This window comes from Rhagoletis pomonella, unplaced genomic scaffold (assembly GCF_013731165.1).
Source record: "Rhagoletis pomonella isolate Grant_MI unplaced genomic scaffold, Rhpom_1.0 Rhpom_scaffold_00002, whole genome shotgun sequence".
Taxonomy (NCBI): domain Eukaryota; kingdom Metazoa; phylum Arthropoda; class Insecta; order Diptera; family Tephritidae; genus Rhagoletis; species Rhagoletis pomonella.
In genome coordinates this window covers 21380757-21404031 of record NW_023458556.1, presented here as the reverse complement: position 1 = coordinate 21404031, position 23275 = coordinate 21380757, and the positions used below count along the sequence as shown (strand labels likewise).

The following is a 23275-nucleotide window of genomic DNA, read 5'->3' as shown; positions in this document are numbered from 1 at the left end:
CAAACAATTTTTGGTTCTCATGAAGCAACACAATCTCGACACGATATTGTTCAGACGATTGTCGTCATGCCCTGACCGACGTATCACGTAATTCTCTTTCGTATCGTTTTCGATCCGTGAACGTGAGCCCAGGGCTTGAATCGTAACATCCGTTACCGGATCGAAAACGATACGAAAGAAAATTACGTGATACGTCGGTCAGTATAAGCTGAATGGGACAAAGGGTACGATCACGTATGTCATAATCCAAAAAATGTATTTTTACGTGACGAGTAGTACGATATCGTGAGCCCTGGTTGGAATGCACGTAAATTACAAAATTGAATTTGATGGTTTGGAAGTTAAAATGCGACTAATTAGACTTGTAAGAAGTAAGTAATTATTTATTTAAATAATAAACTGTGTCAGTATAACACTTTAGGATTTGTTTTCTTACGTTCCAATTTTACGCTTTGTGTGACAACATTAAGGCGCACGCCACAAACCGGAGGAGAAGCTGGGCCAAACACTAACATAACATATGTTACATATGTGTAAGCGTCATTCTATTATTGGGCTCGTTCGAGATGCAATCACAACCGAAGTGTTACGCGAATTATTACAGTATCACGTTCGGTGTGAATTTCTAGCAACGTTTTATCAGTTGGGAAGTTGCAACAGTTTTGCAAATTGTTTGCTGGGTTGTGAACGCGTCAACCGCTTCTTCTTCGATAACCGCCAAGTTTATCCTTGATGTATATAATCAATTCGACAATTTGAGTGCTTCAGAAATAATTTGTGATTAGATGTCTGAAAGCTCGCATTAGCTCGATGAAATACTATTTTCGGGGTTTCTCCATTCGTCCAAAACTGTTGCCAAACAAATAGTTTGTTTCGAAGTGCCCCTTGCGCGAACAAATTGGTTTGCTTTTTCTTACTTTGAAAGATCCATAGTAGATTAGCCTTTTCTTTCTGGCTCCTGAACATATACAGTGGCGCAAATATTAATAGGGACGCGACATTTTAACATGTTTCGGCATTTTTTTTCTTTCTTTTAATGTCTTATTTTTTTAACCGACTTCAAAAAAAGGAGTTTTTTCATAGATATGTTACCACATAACTTTCGGCCACATTAACCTATTTCGATAATTCTTTTCTCATCGGAAAGGTTGTACCTCAAAGGTGGTACTAATTTTGTTTAGATCCGATAATTGGATCGTGAAGAAATTAACGATAATAATAATATGAAAATTAAAGTCGGTTTTGTTTTTTGCTTAAAAATTACTTGTGTTTAAGAAAGCCCGTTGTTTAACAAAAAACCATGTACATAAAGTCCAAATTTCGTTGCGGATTCTAAAAGCTATTTAGCAACCCTCGTAGTTCAGAAATGAAATAGATTCATATTGATGTTGTTCCGAATATGTATGTATTTAGTTGACAATAAGGAAAAAGAAACAACCAATGAAAAGTAATTTAAAGATGAACAAATTTTGTGTATTTATTGTGAAAAAAATTATAATAAAAGTAATCAATTTATAAAAACAAATGTTAATAATTCAACGTATGTATGTGTGTATTTGAATGTCCTAACAAATTCATTTTAAGCTTTTATCATTTTATCTTCACAGTTTTCGAAGTAATAATGAAAATAAAATACGAATAAAATATTATTTATGCCTGCTTTATTATTATTTATTTGAATGACAATAAAATATTAGTTGCATATTTTGGCTTTACAGAAATGTTTAATCTTCCAGTTTAACGGTTGTTTTGGATTGCATTTAGATATTTCAACATCCAATGCTAGCACATTGAACTTCATTATTCCTGCATAGCATACTTCGCAATACATATGTTCGAATGTTTGTGCATTCGATTCTTTTCATTTGCTTTAATTTCGTTTGTTTGGTAATTTGATTGCAGCACTAAAAAGAAATGGTCGAGCAAAAAGTGTAACAATTTAATACGCTTTTCATTTTCAAAACCAACTCATGTCATACCGTTGTGTGATCCATTGATCGAACACCGATTATCAACGATCTCTCTTAAATACATATATCAAACCAATTTATCACTCATTTTTTCGCTCTCACACATAATTATACCATGCAAGTTTTTCCATTGTGTGTTTGTTGGTTGCATATTATATGCGTGTGTGTGCTTCTCAAATTTGGAATGAATTGAAAAAAAAATATGAAAATTCTGAATTCAGTGGATAACATAGTGTTCTATAGATACTATGTATTTCTATATACTCGTATATACCGCAAATTTATTTTGCATTTGAGTTTTCGTGTTGAATATATGTATTTAATAATTTCTTTAAAAGTTATTAGGAAAAGGGACAAAAGTAATGATAATAATGCATGTTATAAAAATAAATACCTTAATTTGTGATTTTTTTCGTTAACAAAAAAAAAAGAAGAAAAACAGAACAAAAACACTGAAATTAAAATGAACTATTTTCTGGTTATGCATTTTCATAAGCGCGGATTATATTTTATATTATGCTCAACAAGATATGTATCAAAAAAAAAAGAAAAACAAAAATCCAAAAAATATAACATCTAAATTGTAAAAATGGAATTTTGTGCAGCAGAGCTCATTCACATTCAAAGTTTAAATTCATCACAATTCGTAGAAAGATTTTGACTTATTTTGCAAAAATATACAATCGCTCACAATGAATCTGCCGATTATTTTTGTTTTTTTTTCTATACTGATATATAAAAAAGAAAATTTTAGGATCTAAAATATATCCCTTAGATTCTTTTTTTCAATATTTTGTTTGGGTTTATGCTTGGCTTGCCTCTGGTTTTTCTGGTATACACTAATATCGTATGTAATGTAAATGACTACCCCAAAAATGCATATATGTACATACATAAATAGGTACGAAAAATATAAATATATATGTATATACAAGAATCAGTTACGGTACATTACTTTTTTATTTAAGTTTTATGTGAATAAACACTAATATTCGCACCTGTGTCATACACCGCTATTTTATGTCGCTTGAAATCGTTTTATTCAATACATAAAAAAGTATTTTTAATTCTAAGAAAATTAAATTTTTCAGACTTTGAAACTGCATACACGTATGCAAGTGTTTTAGTTTTAATGCTATGCCCAAAATATACATATTTATGTTTTGCACAGAAAAAAATATTTCTTTGCAGCAGTTTGTGGTTAGATATTCTTTCTCTTTTACATACGATATTTTTGTACATGTGAACTTAAAATATGTAATTAGATTTTATGTTTTAGGTGGGCATCACTGAAAACTTCGTTCTTGAAAATTTCAGACAAATATTTTGGTTTTTACAAACAAAATCAAAAACTTGTATTTTTTTAATAATTTTTTTTACCCTTAAAAAAAAAAAAAGGAAAAGTAAGGAAAAATACGCGCTTGAAGCAGTGGAAAAACGTTTAGGCAAATATTGCAAATTGAGTATGTTTTTAATAAAAAAATTAAATTGTAATATCTATTATTTTTTACTTCTAACATGTATTTTTTCAAAGCGAAGAATCTGATGTGAAATTATTTCCTAGGCAGCGTTTACGACACATTTGTTAAAGCTCAAACGACGTAGCGTAGACGTAGGTTGGTTGACGCAGACACGATCTACCTTATGGGATTCGCGTGTTAACGGAAACTCACCACCGCATGACGTTGCCGTTGCTTCTCTCTCTCTCTCTATTAACAGTTAATTTGATATGCTGCTACGTACGTCAACCTACGTTTACGCTACGTCGTTGACTAACTGCGCTTTTAACCAGCGTGCTGACAAAAAAAAATAGCTGCTGCTTTGTATCATTTGAGTATAGCTTTGAATCATCTTGTTATAAGTTCAACTAAATGAAAATGCTTTAACGTTTTTCTCACTCACCCAGCGCGCTTAAGATTTTTTTCTTCCATATTTTGTCCATTCGCTCAGCGAAAATTCACAAATTTCCATTTTTTGCATTAATAATGTTGCCAAAATGTTAAAAAAGCAACTACTAACTCTTGGTGATTCTTGTTTGTACTAATACTAACGCCATTCAAAAAATTTCAAAGAGAGAATCCTACGGCTCAGTACAATAAATATGCATATAGATAGTACACATAATGTACATATGTACATACATATTGGAAAAAGTTAAAAAGAAATTAAAAAAGCTTGTAAAAAACGGTTTATGTATTTAATGAGAAACATTTTCTTTTTAAATTTAGCAATATTTTAGCACAGCAGCGTTGCTAAATACCAAAAATTTTTTAATATACGCAACACTTAGCCGATATAAATGTTAGGTTTTGTAAGTTCATGTACTTTTTTTATTTAACACGAAAATAAATATTTGTATAATAAAATTGAAAAACAAAAAAAAAAACAATTTTAGTTAAGAATGTGCCTCATATCATCCATATAAATATAGTTTAGTTATCATATGTTTGTTTTTTGTTAAGTCTATCACATCACATTTTGTTGTTTTTTTGTATGCTAATTTTTGTTGTCGCTTTGCAGTTGTTGCATTCAATTTTTATTTTATCTTTTGACATATTTGTATTAATTATACATACAGCGTCTTTTACAAAACAAATCCCTTTAAATACTGTTTTTGAAACAATATTTTCGGACCCGGGAAGTTTCGATTTCGCGGCACACCCGTATGACGGGTATAATATATATAGAGACCCTGCTAAAAAAAGTATTCTCACTGCAAAACCCACATCAAAAAAAAATTATTTATACTTTTCTTTTGATAATTATTTTTCATTCCCCAATTATTCGAATTACAAGCTACATACATATGTATAAAAAGTAAACGAAAAAAGAAACTATTTTTAATTCAACGATTCTATGTAGTCTGTTTTTTTTTTTAAGAGATCTTTAGGTTGAGTGCAACCAACATACTACATACATAGTTGTGCTATTGAATACTGCTGGTATTCAAATTGATGCAAGTTATGACAGTTTCAAGTCTTTCGTTTGTCACAAATGAAAAATGGAGTATGCACCCAAGTCCTTTGCGGAACTAATAACTAAACTGCTTCTATGTGGTTTAGGTTTTCTAGCAATTTTCCGTTACAAACAGGTTTTTTAACCGTGTAATTTCTCATCTCTAAATAACGAAATTGTTATATGCTTACATACATACAGTAGTTATACACGTAGTTATGTATGTACGTGTTTGTTTGGTTTGCTTTTGTATACTATGTAAGCGTAATAATAAACCATTTTTTAAAGCCTGCCTAATACATACATAGTTGTATTTGATACTTTGTAAAAAATTAATAGCGAAAATATGCCATTTTCAGTACACCATGTTTTACAGAATTGCTTCTACATCTAAAGCAAAACTTGTAGAAACACTGTTTGAATTTGGTTTATAACCTTAGCCCGAGTCCCAGAATTTCGTCAATTCTGAAAGTGATATACATTTATGTATGCTTCATACTTAAGTAATTTTTTCTACAAATTACTTTTTAGCGTTGGAAATTACATAAGTCTTTATGTATACATATGGATGTACATACACATCTTCATACTATGTATATACATATAGGTAAGTGTATCCTATGCCTTTAGATTATGGGGACTTTAGGTTAGAATTATTCGAATGATTTTTTAATTGAAATATTAAACTATTTCCTATAAATTAAATTTCACGTTTTATGTTTTCGCTTATTTCCTCACATTTACATAGTATTTATGTATGTATGCACGTATGGTAATTAAAAAAATATGTATGTATATATTAAATTCTATCTTGTTTCGCATACTTCCAGTTTCTCTTGTTAGTATAATTTGACTTTGGCTTCGATACTAGCGTTTTTAGAAGTTTGATTTTAAGGTCTACTAAAAATAACTAAGATGTATATATTTTATTTTTTCCTCAACATTAAAACTTGAATACTAAGTCGCTGTCGACTTTTGTGTTCTTTTGTTGAGAATACTAGCAGCAGAGTAGCGCAAAGTGAAGGAGTTCCGGGTAAAATCATTATACTTTTCTTTTAGATATAATATGCGTATTCGTATGCAATATCGTAGACGAATATATATCTATACATATATATTATTCGAAGTGACCTTAATGCAAAAGTAGAGCTACAGAGCTTTTGGGAGTACATTGTGTTCAAAAATCGAACTCATTACCCAAATTGTTGCATTTTTTCTTTAAATATATCTACGCGGGGTAAACATATTTTAATTTCTTGTAGTAAATCAAGAAGACGCTACATCATTTTACGATTTTTTGACGTAATATGCTAAGTAGACATGGTTTGAAGGAAAAATGTGCGAATATGTTGTGTATCGAATAGTTTTAAACACGCCCCTATTAGGAACTCATACGATACACTATAAAAGCTTGTATTCCTATACAATATTACGAATCGATGTATAAAATCCGAGAAAACAACAGCTAGTTTGTGTTAGTTCACAATAGAAAGTAAACAAAAACACAGTCAATTGCCATCGTACATCTTTCCCCGTGTATGGAAACCATAATACAAAAACTAATTTTATATTATACGCTCAAGAATGATAGAAAAGAAAATTGCGTCCTCAACGTTCAGCTATCTTTTTTGGTTTGAGTTTGACAGCCAGCTACTTTGATGTGGCGTCATGAGCGAAACGAAAATTCACCACAAATCGCAAATTTAGTGTTCAGTGGTGAGTTTCAATAACTATATTTCAGACAAATCTTTGATGAAGAACTATTTTTCCTTTAAGTTTTCTGTGGCTGTGGCACAAGTTGATTAGTTCCTGCCGGCGATCAAGTCCTTACAACCACAAAATAGCATTATTTGCAAGAACTATTGACTAAAATATTAATTCCTATTTGATATTCAATAATATATGTGTGCAATAAAATTTTTAATAGAAAACACAAACTCACTTCTATTTTATTTAGATATTATGGCTCATAGATATTCCAATTTGGCAAATTTAGGTTGCTTTTCTTCACATATATGCCTGGCACATTTACTTTACTTTTTCTTCTAATATTTCTCATAATAAACTAATGAATGTCCGCAATTTGGTTTATCATTTGTATGGGATTTTGCCACTTCTTCTTTGTCTGCTATTCATACTTTTTCGTTCATGACGTTACAGCAAGGCTCAGGGCGCATTCTTTTCTATCTCTTGATTATACGCTTGTATTGTGCGCTTGCAAGTGTTTATGGTATCGTATGAAATTTCATAATAGGGGGAATTATTATTTTTATATCTAGTATGTATGTTTTAGGGAAATAATATTAACATTTTGCGTTACGTTTAAAGGGCCTACATACATACGTTTTACCAAATGTTAATGTGTGTGTATGTCTGAAGTTTTTCAATTGCTTTTGGGGTCTGCATATGTTTACCATTGAAATGTGTAGACATTCATTCTATAACAATATAAAGTAAACGTTTAATTACTTATCCTTAAGGACTGTTTTAACAATGCTGTGTTAACTCACGTTCGGCTAATTTAAGAATTTAAGAGAAAAAAGGTCTCTAAACGAAGCAAAGGATATTTTTTTTTTTTTTGATTCTAAACAATCGCACGGCGCGAGGTTCGTTAGAAAGTTTTAACATTTCAGGTTTCACTTTTGAAGCACTTACGAAATAAAAAAAAATATTTAAAACGTAAATTTAGACCAGTACGAAAATCTATAATAGGTTAAACGTTTACTTTATCATTGTATATGAACTTAACTTTATTTTAACTTCCGATTGTAGCTAAACCCCGCGACGAATGTTAGAGTGAACTTAATAAGCGTCGGATATTCTCTGTTTAACAACTGTAAAAGCAAAACTTAAAAAAACTGCATCTATAAAAATGTCAACATTTACTCTAACGTTCGGAAATTCTTCGCTCTGGTTTTTTTATATGTTCGTTTGCATAAGTTTGCAATTACATATATAACTTTTAATTTTATGTTTGTATGGATGAATGCGGCGCATTTTATGTTTCTTTTCTTTACACGTCAAATTTTTAAATTGGCGAGATTTGTCTGTTCCAAATAAAGATTTTCCCCCCTATTATGAATTTCCATACGATAAACGATAAACGCTTGCAAGCGTATCGTATGAAATCAGTATTGGTATTGTCGTTTTCATACGCCCGATAGATGCACTATTGTGAATGACCGTGGTTTTTGTTTACTTTATTTTGTGAAATTGAGAGTGAGCAATAAAATAAAAATTAAAGGACATGTTTTCTACAACATCAATTGCGTTTTTTATAAATTTAAATGAAGGATATAATGAGACTCGCATAGAGGCTATCGAAAGAAGAAATTTAAGAGATGCTTCGAATCCTCTGGAAATGAATTCTATATTGTAGGTAGCTCATAAATGTACATTTAAAAGTTCAATAATTAAGAAGCGCTTTTAGTTTTCAGAGGAATTTTCGACTTTCCAAAGAAGCAGTTATTTATATCCTGAATGAAGTAGAAAACAAATTGCGTGTACGGAAAAATAAGTCATCCATACCAAATATAATAAAGGTATGCGCAACTCTAAGATTTCTAGCCCAGGGATCATACCAACAGAGTGTTGGTAATGAGGCGTTACTTGGCTTAGCCCAACCTACTGTTTCCATTGTATTGAAAGAAACATTGAGTGCTTTGCAAACCACTCTATGTAGTAAGTGGATTAGCTCCAAGTATACTGAGGAAGAAAAGAGAAGAGCAAAATCTAGCTTCTTTGCATCAAGTGGTATTCCCGGAGTAATTGGATGCATTGACGGGACCCACATTAAGATTGTGGCACCAGAAAAAAGTTTGCAGCATTTGTATTACTGTCGAAAGGGGTATTTTAGCATAAATGCAATGCTAGTAAGTAAAGAAATTTCTATACAGTAATTTAAAGTATTTTAAATTTAATGTTTTTTCCTGTTACAATTTTGCGCCCGTTTTAGACCTGTGATGATTTAATGAACATAAAATACATCAATGCCAAGCACCCCGGCGCTACACACGACTCCATGGTTTTTCAAATGTCGGGATTAAAAAGACAATTGGAGTCAATGTATAACCGTGGTGAATCTAACACCTGGTTATTAGGTACTCAACTTGTAACTCAAACATTTCATATTTAATTTATTTACTTTCTATGTTTTAAGGTGACGCTGGATATGCCTTAGCGCCTTATTTGCTAACACCTTACAGGAATCCTGAAGAAGGTTCATTAGAAAGTTTATATAACTCGCGGCACTCTAAAGCAAGGAATATTATTGAAAGGACGATTGGGGTTTTAAAGAGTCGGTTTCGCTGTTTGCTAAGTGCTCGCGCACTTCACTACACTCCTGAAAAAGCCACTTTGATCATAAATGTTTGTGCAGCTTTACATAATATTTGCAATCATTACAATGTACCATACGACGAAGAGGATATTGCAGATGTGCCAAATGAGAATTCGGAAATTGCAATAGAAACTTCTGAAAATGACTCTACTCCTATGCGACAAGCTGCAGAAGAAATCAGAAGAAATGTACTGTCTTGTTTGCATTGATTTTTACTATATTTCTTTAGGTTTTTATCAAAAAATAATAAAGCTTCTTGCTTCAGGTACAAACTCAAATCCATTGTTTTTTTAATATAAAATAAGATCACATTCGTAGCTTAAAAGTAAATGTATCTACTTAAAGAATTCAGTCCACTGTATTTTCTAAACTTACTTAAACAAACTAAAATTCACTTTTTTTTCATAAAATCACATTCGTAGTTAATAGTAAATGTATCTACTTAAAGAATTCAGTCCACTATATTTTCTAAACTTACTTAAACAAACTAAAATTCACTTTTTTTCATAAAATCACATTTGTAGTTAATAGTAAATGTATAAAATTAAAAAATTCAGTCCACTACACTACACTTTATAAATTTACATATTTACATACTTAAAACTAACAATTTTTGTACATATTCTGCTTGATCTCAAGAAGTTTTTTCTTGAGTTCTAACTTCGCTTTCCTATCTCTTCTCTTACTTTCCATTTCCTGCTTATAAATAGCGAATTTATCTTTTTTTATATAGTAAGTTTTTTTTGTATATACTTCAATATTTGAAAGGCTTTGTTTCATCTCTTTTAGTGTGGCCAAAGTCTCCTTTTGAAATTCAGCCTGCTGATCCGTCTGCCGCTCAAGGAGTGCAATTTGTTTTTCTTCTCTCCTTTTAGGGTTAAAGCTGCTATTTCGGCCATGCTCTCGCGAAGGTATCACATTTCGCGAAGGCCCTGGGATATCGTGGTCTGAATATATTTCCACTTCCGTAACGGACTCATTATCGTCATTATTTTCTATTCCAAATTCTTCGCCTGGCGGATTGTTGTAAGTGGTGTAGCTCATTAGCCTGTTCACCGTCTCTTCCAGATTTGAGAGTGGAACTGTGTTATTTGGCCCACCTCCAGTTGCTAAATTCTCTGCGTGGTTGTGAGCGCTCTTTTTCTTAGTTTTATATTTTAAATCGTTCCAAACCTACAGTAATAAAATATTTTAGTCTTTCAGTTCCAAATATACGCACTACTAATATGCTTACTCGTTGCCATGCATCTGATGATCGTGTTGGTGGTCCTAATGAGTTCAGCTCCTGAGTAATTTTTTCCCAACGTGGTTTCGCGACAGCTTTATGACATATTCCTCTTGCGAGGTCGGTATTCTCCTCCATTAGCGAAGCAAGACGCTCTAGTTGATGCTTTGTACTCACAACTCTCGGCCTAAAGAAATTTTTGAATTGAGTTTATAACTAGTTCATAATTTATTTTTGCTCATTTTAATACTTACATTATTCCAATTTCTCAAAATAATTATCAAATTTTAATTTGGTATACTAGCACAGCAATCTATCGTTTAAAAATGGCGAACCGCTTGCAAGCGTCTGGAATCGAACGGCTGAGACGATAGTTATCGTTTGGCAATATCATATTTTTACGATATACGATAAACGCTAACTATCGGATTTCATACGATAGACTTAAATTCGTAATACGGGATAACAGAATGCAAGCGTTTATCGTGTATCGTATGAATTCATAATAGGGGGGTTTGTAAAGTTATACAAGTTTAAATTAAGATAATCTTCATATACGATTTTTTGTTTGCTTTGAATTGCTGAGTTAAAATTGTTTCTCATTAGTGTAATGATGTCTTTTATTTTCAAAACTATGTAACAAAATTTGTTTATTAGTTTATGGTGGCAAGGACCGCAAAAATAATATTGTACAATTACATAATCCGCTCTAATCTATGGATTTCAAAAGTTAATGATTTCAATTCCTAAATATTAGTTGCAATGAAATCGACTGAATTGCGTTTCGATGAAATCTGTTTTCATTAAAATTTAAATATATCCTCGTTCGATGGCCAAATTTTTTCTATAATCCTATTTACTTTGATACTATCATCAAAACTATCATAAAAATGAGCTGTTCCTGAGAAATCTACTTGTAAAGTTAATACAATTAATTTTAGGTAATTCATATAAAGTGAAGCAAACAAATAAAAACAAAAAGTAATAAAAAAAAACTAGATGTAATCGTTGTAAGACGATTTTTTTCGCGGTTCTCTACTTAACAGGTATTAATTCAGATGCAAAGTAAATATTTTTGCGGAATATCGTTAAAATTATATTAATGAATAACTAGAAATGTGTTGTAAAATAGGTTTTCATTTTGTCGGTTTCCGCATTTTTTGTACGAAAATAACAAATTTCGAATTTCATTTCATTCGATGCTGTTGTCAAAAATTCAGCGTTTAAATTGTTGTTGCATAGTTACTGACTGCTTTCTTTTAGTTGCTCGCTTAATTTTATGATCTTATAGAAACCGGAATAATATTTTTTTGTTATGAAATAATATATAAAAATTAGGAAATGCACTTTTGCGTTTTAGCACATTCCGGCTTCAATCCAATGAACACCGTGAACAATTACTCTCTATCGATTATTATTTATGAATGTTTTTTTTCTGTTGTAGTAGTATCAATAAGTAATTAATATTTTTAAGTCGATAAAATTGAAGAAATGTATATTTTATATATTCGCTATGCGCACTTCGAAAATTCGTTTTTCGTCTGATGCACTTACGCTCTTTGCTGCTGCTGCTGTTGTTGTTGTTGCTGCTGCTGCTGTTGCAAAACATCGGCAGCCGTGGCCGGTGCCACGCCAGCGGCAAACTGGTGTGGATGTGGATAGTAAGCAGCGGTGGCATGTGGTGGCAAGCCTCCATATGGATTGGCAGCAGCGGCAGCAGCTGCTGCTGCTAAAACACCACTAGCATCATACATATAAGCAGCCGTATTGGCAGCTGCGGTCGGCGGCGATTGTGCAGGTGCTGCATATAATGCCGCAGCCGGTGGTGTTGATACATTGCTGGGATACTCACCCCCCAATTGACCGCCGGCAGCAGCGACAGCAGCTGCTATGTTGGCAGCTACATTCACCTGTTGTTGGTGTTGCTGCTGCTGTTGTTGTTGCTGCTGCTGAATGGTAACTGCAGCGCCATTTATAACACCATTATGCTGTTGAAGCTCAACACCACCAGCAGCCCCGCCATTGGCAACATTTTGTTGTTGCTGCTGTTTGTCGTAGTGCTGTGGATTATATTCGCGTTTTTGATATTGCTGGAAACGAGGTACATTACCAGTTTGTTGTGGAATGAATTGTTGACCACGTGGTCGATATTGTTGTTGTGGTATGTAGCCGTTATTTTGTTGCATATGTGGTGGCATATAGCCCATCATAGGGCGAGGTCCACCCGCGTTGAACGGTGCACGTGGACGATAAGTGCGGCCGCCGCTTGCATCTTGGCTATTGTACTGGCCACCAGTGCCGCTGTTAACCACGCCTGCACGATTGTTCCAGTTGCCGCCAGCGCCACCGCTGCTAGCGCTGTTATGTTGCTGATATATGCCGCTGCTTTGCTGCTGATAATGATTCTGTTTCGGGACATACGAACCGTTAGCGTTGTTGCCCGCCTGATAATTTAGGGGATTGGTGCGTTGCTGATGAGGAGGCTGTTGCTGCCAGCGGCGATTATTGTTGCCTCGACCATTACCATTTCCGCCTGAAGAACGTGCCAAATCCATTAAAGCCGGTGGAGGTACCTGACCGGCCTCCTCCAGCACAGAAATTAGATCGCGTGCCTGTTTTCCATTGTCAGGAGTAAATAAAGTATAAGCTGTGCCTAACTGCTGGCAACGACCAGTACGTCCAATACGATGTACATAGTTTTCAGATGAGTTTGGATAATCGTAATTGATGACATACTGCAAATCTTCTACATCTAGGCCACGTGAGGCCACATCGGTGGCAATTAAAATATTCGATTTGCCGTTGCGAAAATCTTTCAACACTGAATCACGTTCAGGCTGGGACTTATCACCATGAATGGAAGTGGCGGTGTAACCTTCACTGCGAATTATTTGCAATATTTCTTCGACCTGAAAAAAAATATTATTGTGTGTTTAAATGAAGGCCTTGCAATAATTTGTTTAGCTAAATATGTAATCATAGTGATTATTTAGATGTTTGCCTTAAAAGGAGAAACCTAACGATTAAATAACGAGACTGTAACCATTAAATAAGAAAGATTTTTAATGGTGTTCTCGTTTCTACAAAAAATGTTACCTTCTCATTGCTTCTGAGAGGGCAATGAAAAGGTAAAGGTTCGTTTGAAATGAAAACGCCATAAGACTTTTTGGGAGATATCAGAATGGCTTAATGCGCTGACCCAATGCAGGCTTGCTTTGCGCGTCTTGCTGACTTTAGTTTGCTTTCATTTACTTCGAAAACTTGTTTGTCCGAATGGCGACTTGGAACGCTGTCAACGTAACCAGATATCTGGTCGAAAAGTCAATGTCTGTTCCCTTAACACAAATAATTATTTTCCTACAGGCTAACCTAATGTTCGCGGCTTGCGTTTTGGTACACATGCCGTGGAATTTGTTTTTATGCGTCACCCAAAATTGGCTTGCGTGCGTTTGCATTTGCGTTTTTAGCAAAAACGAAGAGACTGATAGGCCTAAAATCCTTAGGGGAAACATGAGAGCCTTCGGAATGAACGCAACACTGACTATCCTGCAAGCCTTACAAAGCAATCGATTCCTTCATCCGCGGTAGCCGAATGGTAAAAGTTGCGTACTACAAGCGAGCTTATGCCAGGTTCGATCCTCGGCTGCAGCGATTACCAAACAAATTTTGGTCTTATTATTTATTTACTTCTTTTTAATTTAATTTTATTTTACTTTTTTTATTTCACAGTTTTTATTTTATTATCAGTTAGTTTAAATGTTTAAACGTTTAATTTTACTAAAATTAAAAAAAAAAACTAGCTAAAAACAACATTAAAAAATATAAAAGTTATAATTGAATGAAAAAAAAAATATATATATGAATATTCTACTGGCCGTGGGATTCGAATCTACGACCTCGCGGCTCGTTGATCCGCATTACCGCCGTCTGTCAAGGCACAATTTTTAAACATCGATAATATCGGTTCAATTTTCGATGTTTGCCATCTATGTTTACAATTTACTAACATCGCGAAATTGACGATACATCGATGGAAGTTTTGCCGATGTCTTAAACATCGACATTAAGGAGACTCTCCGTCTTTCTTTCGGTATGTTTGACTGACCTTAAATTTATTATTCAATCAGATTTTTTTTTATTATGGCCTTATAACAATTATATTCAACACGCTTGTACGCTAAACCCGGTTTTCGCCATGCGACAGCTTTGCAAACCGTGCAATACGTGCCCCTTCCAAGGGCTTTGCAAGACTGAGAGAATACCCCTAATATACATATATATTTTTGGGATAATCTGCTGTTATGTTACCCAATACAGGTCTATTCTGCCGGTATAACAACAATTTTGCAACCAACTTCGCTCTGGCTGCTGCAGCAGTCTAACCTCATACCAGAGCAGAGTGAATGCAGATGTGCCCAATGAGTGCCCGGCACGCGGAGAGTCGCCAGATGACTCAAGACACCTCTTCGCATGCCCCCAATAGCCCACCCAGCTAACGCGTCTGTTCTATAGACAGACCCAGTGGAAGTTGCACACTTCCTGGTCCTCCCCTCGGCTCAGCCTGACGACAACGTTGACGGACAAGCCGACGCGAGCGGGGCTTAGCCGTTGCGACCCCTCCCCTTAGCTCTGATATTCATATCAGTACTAAAAAAAAATAATAAAAATAATAAATACTCTTACCTTTATCTTAGTTTCGACAAATATAATAATCTTGTTATTATTGTTAGCAGCATTATTAGTGGTGGGTGCTACTTCTTTTAGCAACTTGATAACCCGTTGTGGCTTCTCAGATTCTTGACAAATTTCTACAATTTGTCGAATATTGTGATTAGCTGATAAGTTCATCGATCCAATGTTTATAGAAATATAATCCTTTAAGAAATCACCGGCCAGTGCCTGTACTTCCTTGGGCCAAGTTGCGGACCACATAACCACTTGACGATCGGGTCTAATTTGCTCTATTATTTTACGGATTTGTGGCTCGAAACCCATGTCCAGCATGCGATCAGCTTCGTCCAATACCAAATAGGTACAACGTTGCAAGTTTGTGTTCCGATTCTCTAAGAAATCGATTAGTCGGCCTGGTGTAGCGATAATGACTTCAACGCCTCTTTCCAAATCACGAGCTTGCGGTATTTTTGAAGAACCACCGAAAATACAGGTATGGCGAATTTCAGGTTTAGACAAGTGTCCATAATCACGAACAACAGATTGTATTTGCTGAGCCAATTCACGTGTTGGAGCCAATACCAATGCTATGGGACCCTCTCCACGTTGTAATGGTGGCTGATTTGCAATATGTACCATAGCAGGCAACATATATGCCAACGTCTTACCGGAACCGGTCTGTGCTATACCAACTAAGTCACGACCAGAAAGAGCAATAGGCCAACCTTGTGCTTGAATAGCAGTGGGTTTAGTGAAGCCCTGGCGCTTCATCTCTTCAATTGTATATTCTGGCAGAGAACATTCCTCGAATGTCGATACTGGATGGGGAATACCATTTCCCGAAACTGTTATCTCCAACTCATTGCGTAACTCAGCAACAGCTTGTTCATTCATATTCAATGTGTTTTGATGTGGTACATAGAAATTCTTCTTGAAAGGTTGTAAATTTTCCCAAAGTGGGATTTGTAGGTTACGACCGGGATTTTTAGCTTTTTCACGTTGAAGTTCGGCTCGCTCTTCCTTGCTCAATAAACCTAAATTCATACCACCATGGTAGCCGCTATTAGGTTGGTAGCCGCCGTTTGGTTTTTGATAACGTGGTACGAAATTCGGATTTTTACCACGAGCTTGGTAGCCTCCAGGAGTGGCAACACCACTGCCATAGAAGCTCGGACCCCCACTTGTCACCATCGAATTAGAGCTGCTGCCTCCACGATAAGAGCTTTGGGCGCCACCATACAATGCAGATCCACCACCATATGGCATACCGGCATTGTTGCCATTGTTAATAGCATTACGTTGGTAATGGGGGCGGTCAGGGCGCGGACCACCTGCGACGCCACTGGCACCATAGAATCCATTAGAGTTGGCTTGTGGACTTCCACCGCTCACCGCATAACCACCTGCATACATTTTTACTCTTAGGTGAAGTCTTGACGAAGAAGATTCGTTTGTATTTTATTATTTTATGTCAAACGCCGTGCAATCCACGCAGATTCTATTTATTTTTTATTTTTAAGAAAAGAACAAAAAGGAACAGGAAAAATACAAAATTTTAGCAAAGATATTGGCATAGGAATGACTTTTAAAAAATTGTAGATATGGTTACCTAAGTCTACTTCTCAACTGACAAATGATCATCAAAGAAGCCTAACCTTGTAAGTAACCTAGCCCGAATATAAGCTTGCGGAGGCAAACATAAAGCAATAAAAGTTCCTTTCATTCCTATTTAAGTCTTACAATGTATTTTAAATATTCTAAATTACAGTTGACGAAATCCAAATGTCATAAACGAATTTATTGTTGGCCGCTAATTAAATATGAACTAGTTGAGATCAAGAACCGCATGGTTATCACTTGTGAAAAAGCAGGAGAAGTTCTATATACATATACGTATCCAACTACAACTATACATATATTTAAGTACTTTTATATATGCTATATACATATAACTTCGTTCAACGTACGCTGCCCGTCGTTGAGAAAATCGATAGTGGATCGTTTTTTGATGCAATAAGGTGAAAGCGCTTACTCAATAAAAACAAAAGGCAGGACATATATATATATATATGTAAGTAGGATAATATATTTATTTATTAACTTACCCAATGCTTCAATTACCAACTTTTCACCGAAATATTCAAGTATTCCGCTTCGATGCGAAGTTTTTGATTCCAGTTCTACGCTCCAATAAAACTGCTCAGCCTTTCCGCTTTCAATTAAAGTGGATATATATCATACGGCTTATTTTTTGCTGTCGCGTCGATTTTCACTACGATTCCTGCAGTAGTCAATAAGTGTAGGTATATATTTTCTTTAGGTGCGTGAGGAGCTCCAAAAAAGAAAATTGGTGATTTTTTCCACAATTTTCCGATCACTTTGCTGCTCTGTTCTACTGCGTATTTCACTTATTGTTACGAAAAAAGTAATTAATTTACGTTTTTCGAAGCATTAGTCAAATTTTTAGTTATACAATAAAAGTAAAATACTATAATTTTACTGTATAATATTTTAACTAATTTAAATGTGCAGGAAAAAGCGAAAACGACGTGATGGCAATTGAACGAGCAATTACCAAATTGTGATCAACGAATGAACAATACCCGAACGAAGCAACGAATGTGATGGCGGCTGAACGGGAAATTTTCGGTGAAGTTTGCAAATGGCGTCTGCGAACTGGGTGATCCAAGTGAAAGAATAAAGATTTGGACAAAAAAGTTTCACGTATTTGGAATAGCCGAAATTATCAATAAATCGAAATTTTTGATGTTTATTTAAAAAATTTATGACGGCTTTTTCCAAAGTCCATATAAACATTGTGAGATACCTATGTGTTTTTAGAGGCCTTCATCTAAAGTGATAACGGGATAGCGATATTTGGATCACGATCCTGGATCTTGATATTTATTGAAGGATCGCAAAATATCTAGAAGTCTTGAAATCCGGATCAGGGATCGCGGATCGCGAAATAAATATTGAAGGTGTAGCACATTAAAAACGCGATCTATACATTTCGTCACTACATTTTGTACTCTCATAATGCGATCATCGAAAACATATTCGCTCACGGCGCTTAAAACCTTTCAAAACAAATTGAAAGCATTTAAATTAACATTCGAAATTTTAAAAGAATAATGGAATGCATTTTCTGTAAATTATTGGAATAAAATATAATTATTTTATTGCGCCATAATAAGCATGCAGCACAAAAATTATGCAAATACTGACGCGATAAATATTGAACGTTAAGCACACACTCACGATCCATCAATATTTTTAGATCCATCAATATGGCTCACCAGGCGCCTTTAGCACACACTCATAATACTTCTATATTGGCAGTAAGCTAACATCTGAATGTGTAAGCATACCGAAATCAAGGCGAGACAGTCTTGTACCGTTTTTGTGTATGTGTTGTGTACATCTTTATTTATAAAATAATGCGTTCCTTTTCTTTCGTACGTGTTAATTCGTCACACGAGCGAGATTTTCCAGCACGTGGAGACGGCCGGTAAATACTAGTAATGTGCTGAGTCGACACTATTAAGTATTGATCGATACTCGGTACCGATTTAAAATGTATCCAATACTTTCGATACTCGGTACCGAAATGTTCAGGCTTCCAATAAGACCGTGCATAGACCAAAAATACCCTACAAGAGTTGTGTGATGGAAACTAACACATCCTTATTATTTACCTTACTAACACATTTGCAAATTTTGCGTTGGTTAAAAAGATACCCTTAAATAAGGCCATAATTTGGAGGAAGACGGAAGATCACATGTACACAAATGTTTACATCAGATTTTTCACACTGCCCTTTAGAATTTAATAGAAACTTGTAGGTAGCCAGTGACAGAAATCTCTATCAGTCTTGCCACTCAAATGATTTGTCAAATGATAGTCACTGTTCTTGCAGGGTATGGAATCAAAACTGTTCAGGGGAGCAAAACCATACACACCAATTGAGGCGGAGAACCAAAATTAAATTGGCCTCTATGTCTATGATTATGGCTATGGCGTTATGGTGTGGCACCACTAATCGTATACAGTGTTGGCCATAAGTTTAACTATGTTCTCATTGGCGTAATTTAGAGGTCAATCTTAATTTACGCATAAATTAAGTACAAACTAAGTAATTTCGCCTTGTAAAGTCTCTCAGTAAATTAAGTTGAAAGTACGTAGTTTATCTTAAACCAAGAACCAAAACACGAACAAATCAGTGTCGGCTCTAATAATCGAAAAAAGTATTGTCCCATAACTGATATCTCATTGTGTTTGGACGTTTTTGTTTTTAATAATCGCGCGTGGTAGTTTGTAAAATATTTCCAGAAGCTTTCTCTTTTGATCACTCATCTAAAATCTAAAAAATTACCACAAACAACTCAGAATATAAAAATATACGCAATTACTCATTCGCGATCTCTTTTGGTTAAATAAACAATAACACAGGGTTGCTACAAAGCTGTCAAGACAAATAAAGAATCGCTTGTATGAACGCACTTAATTTAGTGAGGTATTTTAAACGAAACTAAGTATTTTATGTTGGTAATGTGAACATAGTTTTAGTTTGAACAGCTGTTTTATATGGTTATGGTTATGTCACCATTTATATGACATTTAATCCTGCTATACAGTTCAATGCGAGCGTGAGCGTGAGCTTTTTATTTTGACCAATATCTTCGTTATTACTTAACTTTTTGCAATAGTTGATACATCAACAGATAGCGAATTAAAATATCTTTCAGAATTATAGAATAAAAACTAATTTAAAATGCATAACATGTATTTTTTCAACCTTTGACAGATGTGTGTGAGCGTCCAGAATTACTTTGTTAGCTCCCCCAATTACGATCGCGAACTACCCAATTCCCACGCGCACATTCTTAATTCGATTTGACAGTTCTCTGTATCTGTGTTTTGTTCTTGTTTTCTTCACTACAAAATTGATGCAAAATGTAGGTTCTTCCTTAAAATTTATAAGTTTCTGTATTAAATTAGGGATATACACATTTATAAACTTTACTTTTCGTAATTCGCATGGTAATTGTATCTGAATTAACAACAAATGAGGTAATACGATGTTTCCACGCTTCGTAATTCGCTCTTTAAGTTACATCCGATTTACATGATTCAAGTACTTGAAAGCAATCGAAGCTAATTCTCTTTTGTATTTTCTATTTGCTTTTACACGCTTCAATTCTGTTGAATTGAAGTTTATGGTTCTTTAAATGGGAAACAACGAAAAAGTCAAAAGCAAAGCAAGAAGGTTGAAACGACTTGACGGTACAGACGCATTTGTACTCGTCCCTTTTCTTCTCAACCCCTCTGTTCCACATGCGAGCAGAATTGAATTCAATACTTGAACTGTGTAAAATCAGTCTAATTCGCAAAGTAATTCGTTAATTACCACGTTTCCACGCCAAACACTTGTGAATCGTTTGGGTGCTCTACTCATCGTACAGTTCCATAAGTAAAGTAACTCTTTTTCTTACCGTTTTTTCTGGCAGGCTGTAGGTGTGTTTTTGGTAAAGCTGAAATTAGTCGAGAACGCAGAACGCATACTTAAACGCAGGGTGTATACGCAGAATTTTTTCGATTACTGGAGCCCTCAGTGTTGCTTACTACACTGTTGCCACTCATCAATGCCTTTTCATAAACTTACCCTTTCAACTACAACTTTTCGTGCTATAATAGATTTTAGCTAAATATAAACTACTTAGTTTTCAACAAAAACCTTATTCAATAGTAAATTTCAAATATTTTAAACATATTTTGAATAGGAACTTATAACTTTTTTACCATCTGTAAAACTGACGAAGTGGCAACCATCTAAAGAAGGAGAAATCAGCTGACACGGAAAAATCTAAATTCCGCAGATTTCTGCGCTACGGGCTACAACTACAGAAAAATTCTGCGGTGTTGAGTTTTCATTTACATGGCGCTTTGGTAAGACAGATCGTGTCAGCTGACTCGGGTTTACGTACCGGTAGGTTTACGTTCTTGACTAATTTCAGCTTTAGTGTATTGGTGTTTTGGGTTCAGTGTGTTAGTGTAGTTCTGAACACATTGAAAACGACGAGCTACCGACCACAGCTTCCAATTTGTCATCTTTATTATCTAAGCGCTTTGTCGATGGCGACATGATTTCTTTGAACGCGGCAGCGACATCATGAATTTGTATGAGTTTGACATAAAAGAAGAGGAAGAACCTTATCTGTCGCCAGAAAAATAGAAATAGATCTAGCCACAACCACAGCCGTCGCGTAGCCCGGTCGTCGCCAAAATAATTATCTACATATGAGTACGTGTTAAAATAATTTGACAGCTGTGGTTGTAGCTCGTCGTTTTCATTGTGTTCGGGCTATTAATTTTGAATAAATTGTAATAGAAATAAAAGAAATTGTAATAGAAATGAAAGAAATTGTAAAAGATAAGAGCACATGCCAAAAAACAGGTGATCTCAGCTGTAGGCATTTTTTGGCAATCAGCTGATAGTGTTTTTACTTATGAAACTGTACGATGGCTCTACTTCTTGTTTTAAGCTATTTATTATTATATTTGTGTACTGAAATATCGAAGATGGACCATAAATTTATCATCAAAGTTTTAATTTATGTAGAGAATATTTTATTAGTTAATTTTCTAACAACTAGAAAAAGTGCCAGCAAATAGGACAAGCCCGGTAAAAACTTCGATATATTTTCGATAAATATTAGAGAAGGCACCGATTCGTTCGTGATTCGTATGATAATTCGATCTGAATTACCTACAAATGAGGTAATTCGCTCTCAAAATTGTGTATGGCGAATTACGCAATTCGAAGGGTAATTCGAGTGCGAATTAAGAATGAGAGAGCGAACTACGTAATTGGGGTGGGGTGGGAAATCCTTCCCCGCCAAAAAGAATTACCGTCGCACATTTACAAAACTTTTCATAGGTACACAATCAAATAAAGCCCAGGTGAAAGTTCCAATTAAAGCATTGGTAATTGTAAGAGCTCAGATAAATACATACCTATTTTGTAATACAAATGTTTCACTCCACGTTGAATTATACTGAAAGTATTTATTTATTTTAGACGTCTTGTACGTAAATATAACGGCCGTCTTTTCTTTTAGTGCTTGGCCGAGATTTTCTTCCGATTTGTGGCGTGTGCCTTTGTATTGTCACACAAAGGGGAGGAACCTACAGTTTTACGCCGACTGCGAACGGCGATTGTATTTTTGTGAGAAGTTGTTTTCATGGCAGAAGTACACTCAGAGGTTTGCCATTGCCAGCCAAGGGGCGACCGCGATGCGATGTTGCTTTTGCCAGGGCTTGAACCCAGGCGCTGCGGAGTAGAAGCGCGCACTGCTCACCACTTCACCACAGCGGTCGCCTTTTTTCCGAAGCAATAAATAACTAGTTGCAAGTTACTTTTACCTTTATTTTAATTTATAACTTCAACGACCATTGTACATGAGCATTTTCCTACATACATATATACATATGTACATGCATTACATACTATATTTAACAAATTGTAATGTATATTTGTGTAATTTAAACGCTCGGTTCATTTGTTGGTGATGTTTCCTTTAATTTCATTTGGGATTCAAATTTGTCAAATTCCTTTTCTGTAATTTTATCGACTTGATCAAAAACTTGTTCAACTGACACCACTTCAGGTATATAGAATTGTAACATGTTTTGCACGCCATTTTTAAGCGTAACAATGGAACTAGGACAGGAGGAGCAGGATCCTTGCATCTTTAATTTAACTACTCCGTCTTCATAACCCATGTAAATAATATCACCGCCATCCTCCTGTACGGTTGGTCTTATCCGGCTATCAAGTAGCTCTTTTATCATCATGACAACATCATCATCGTCATCTTCAATTTGAGTGTCCGAGTTAGGTTTCGTTTCGTTAAGTATGGGTAGGCCGCTGGCGAAAAAATCCATTATTACTGCAAACACTTCCGGTTTAACAACAGCCCAATCTGCATCCTCGTCTTTCGATATTGTTATGAAATCGGCCCCGAAAAAGACAGCACGCACACCCTCAATGCGAAAAAGTAGCTTAGCTTTCAAGTAAATACAATAAATTAGTTTCGAACCTAAGTTAATAT

General features: G+C 34.9%; 4 protein-coding genes across 5 annotated transcripts; 1 reads left to right on the top strand and 3 right to left on the bottom strand.

Annotated features, from left to right (window-relative positions):
* Nucleotides 1–7997: 7997 nt before the first annotated feature.
* On the top strand, nucleotides 7998–9658 carry LOC118733270 (putative nuclease HARBI1). 2 transcript variants are annotated; one of them, XM_036462607.1, is made up of 4 exons: nucleotides 7998–8300; nucleotides 8356–8797; nucleotides 8881–9025; nucleotides 9085–9658. In XM_036462607.1, exons 1-4 carry the CDS (start codon nucleotides 8173–8175, stop codon nucleotides 9471–9473), a joined length of 1104 nt encoding a protein of 367 aa, XP_036318500.1. In that variant the 5' UTR covers nucleotides 7998–8172; the 3' UTR covers nucleotides 9474–9658. The 2 variants fall into 2 exon arrangements, with proteins under 2 accessions (XP_036318500.1, XP_036318501.1); XM_036462608.1 differs by having other exon boundaries at nucleotides 7998–8797.
* A 160-nt stretch (nucleotides 9659–9818) lies between these two features.
* Nucleotides 9819–10995, bottom strand: LOC118733272. Its single transcript, XM_036462609.1, has 3 exons — nucleotides 10744–10995; nucleotides 10499–10676; nucleotides 9819–10437 (listed from the first exon to the last, which is right to left on the bottom strand). Coding segments are annotated over exons 1-3 (750 nt in total). The 5' UTR covers nucleotides 10746–10995; the 3' UTR covers nucleotides 9819–9867.
* A 112-nt stretch (nucleotides 10996–11107) lies between these two features.
* On the bottom strand, nucleotides 11108–17792 carry LOC118733269 (ATP-dependent RNA helicase DBP2). The gene is made up of 3 exons (XM_036462606.1): nucleotides 17266–17792; nucleotides 15173–16658; nucleotides 11108–13398 (listed from the first exon to the last, which is right to left on the bottom strand). The coding sequence occupies exons 2-3, from the start codon at nucleotides 16571–16573 to the stop codon at nucleotides 12040–12042; spliced, it is 2760 nt and encodes a 919-aa protein (XP_036318499.1). The 5' UTR covers nucleotides 16574–16658; nucleotides 17266–17792; the 3' UTR covers nucleotides 11108–12039.
* Nucleotides 17793–22569: 4777 nt separating this feature from the next.
* On the bottom strand, nucleotides 22570–23273 carry LOC118734482 (NFU1 iron-sulfur cluster scaffold homolog, mitochondrial-like; the record flags this gene model as incomplete). Its single annotated transcript, XM_036464201.1, has 1 exon — nucleotides 22570–23273. A coding segment is annotated over one exon (567 nt), but the record flags the coding sequence as incomplete, so codon positions are not given.
* Nucleotides 23274–23275: the final 2 nt, after the last annotated feature.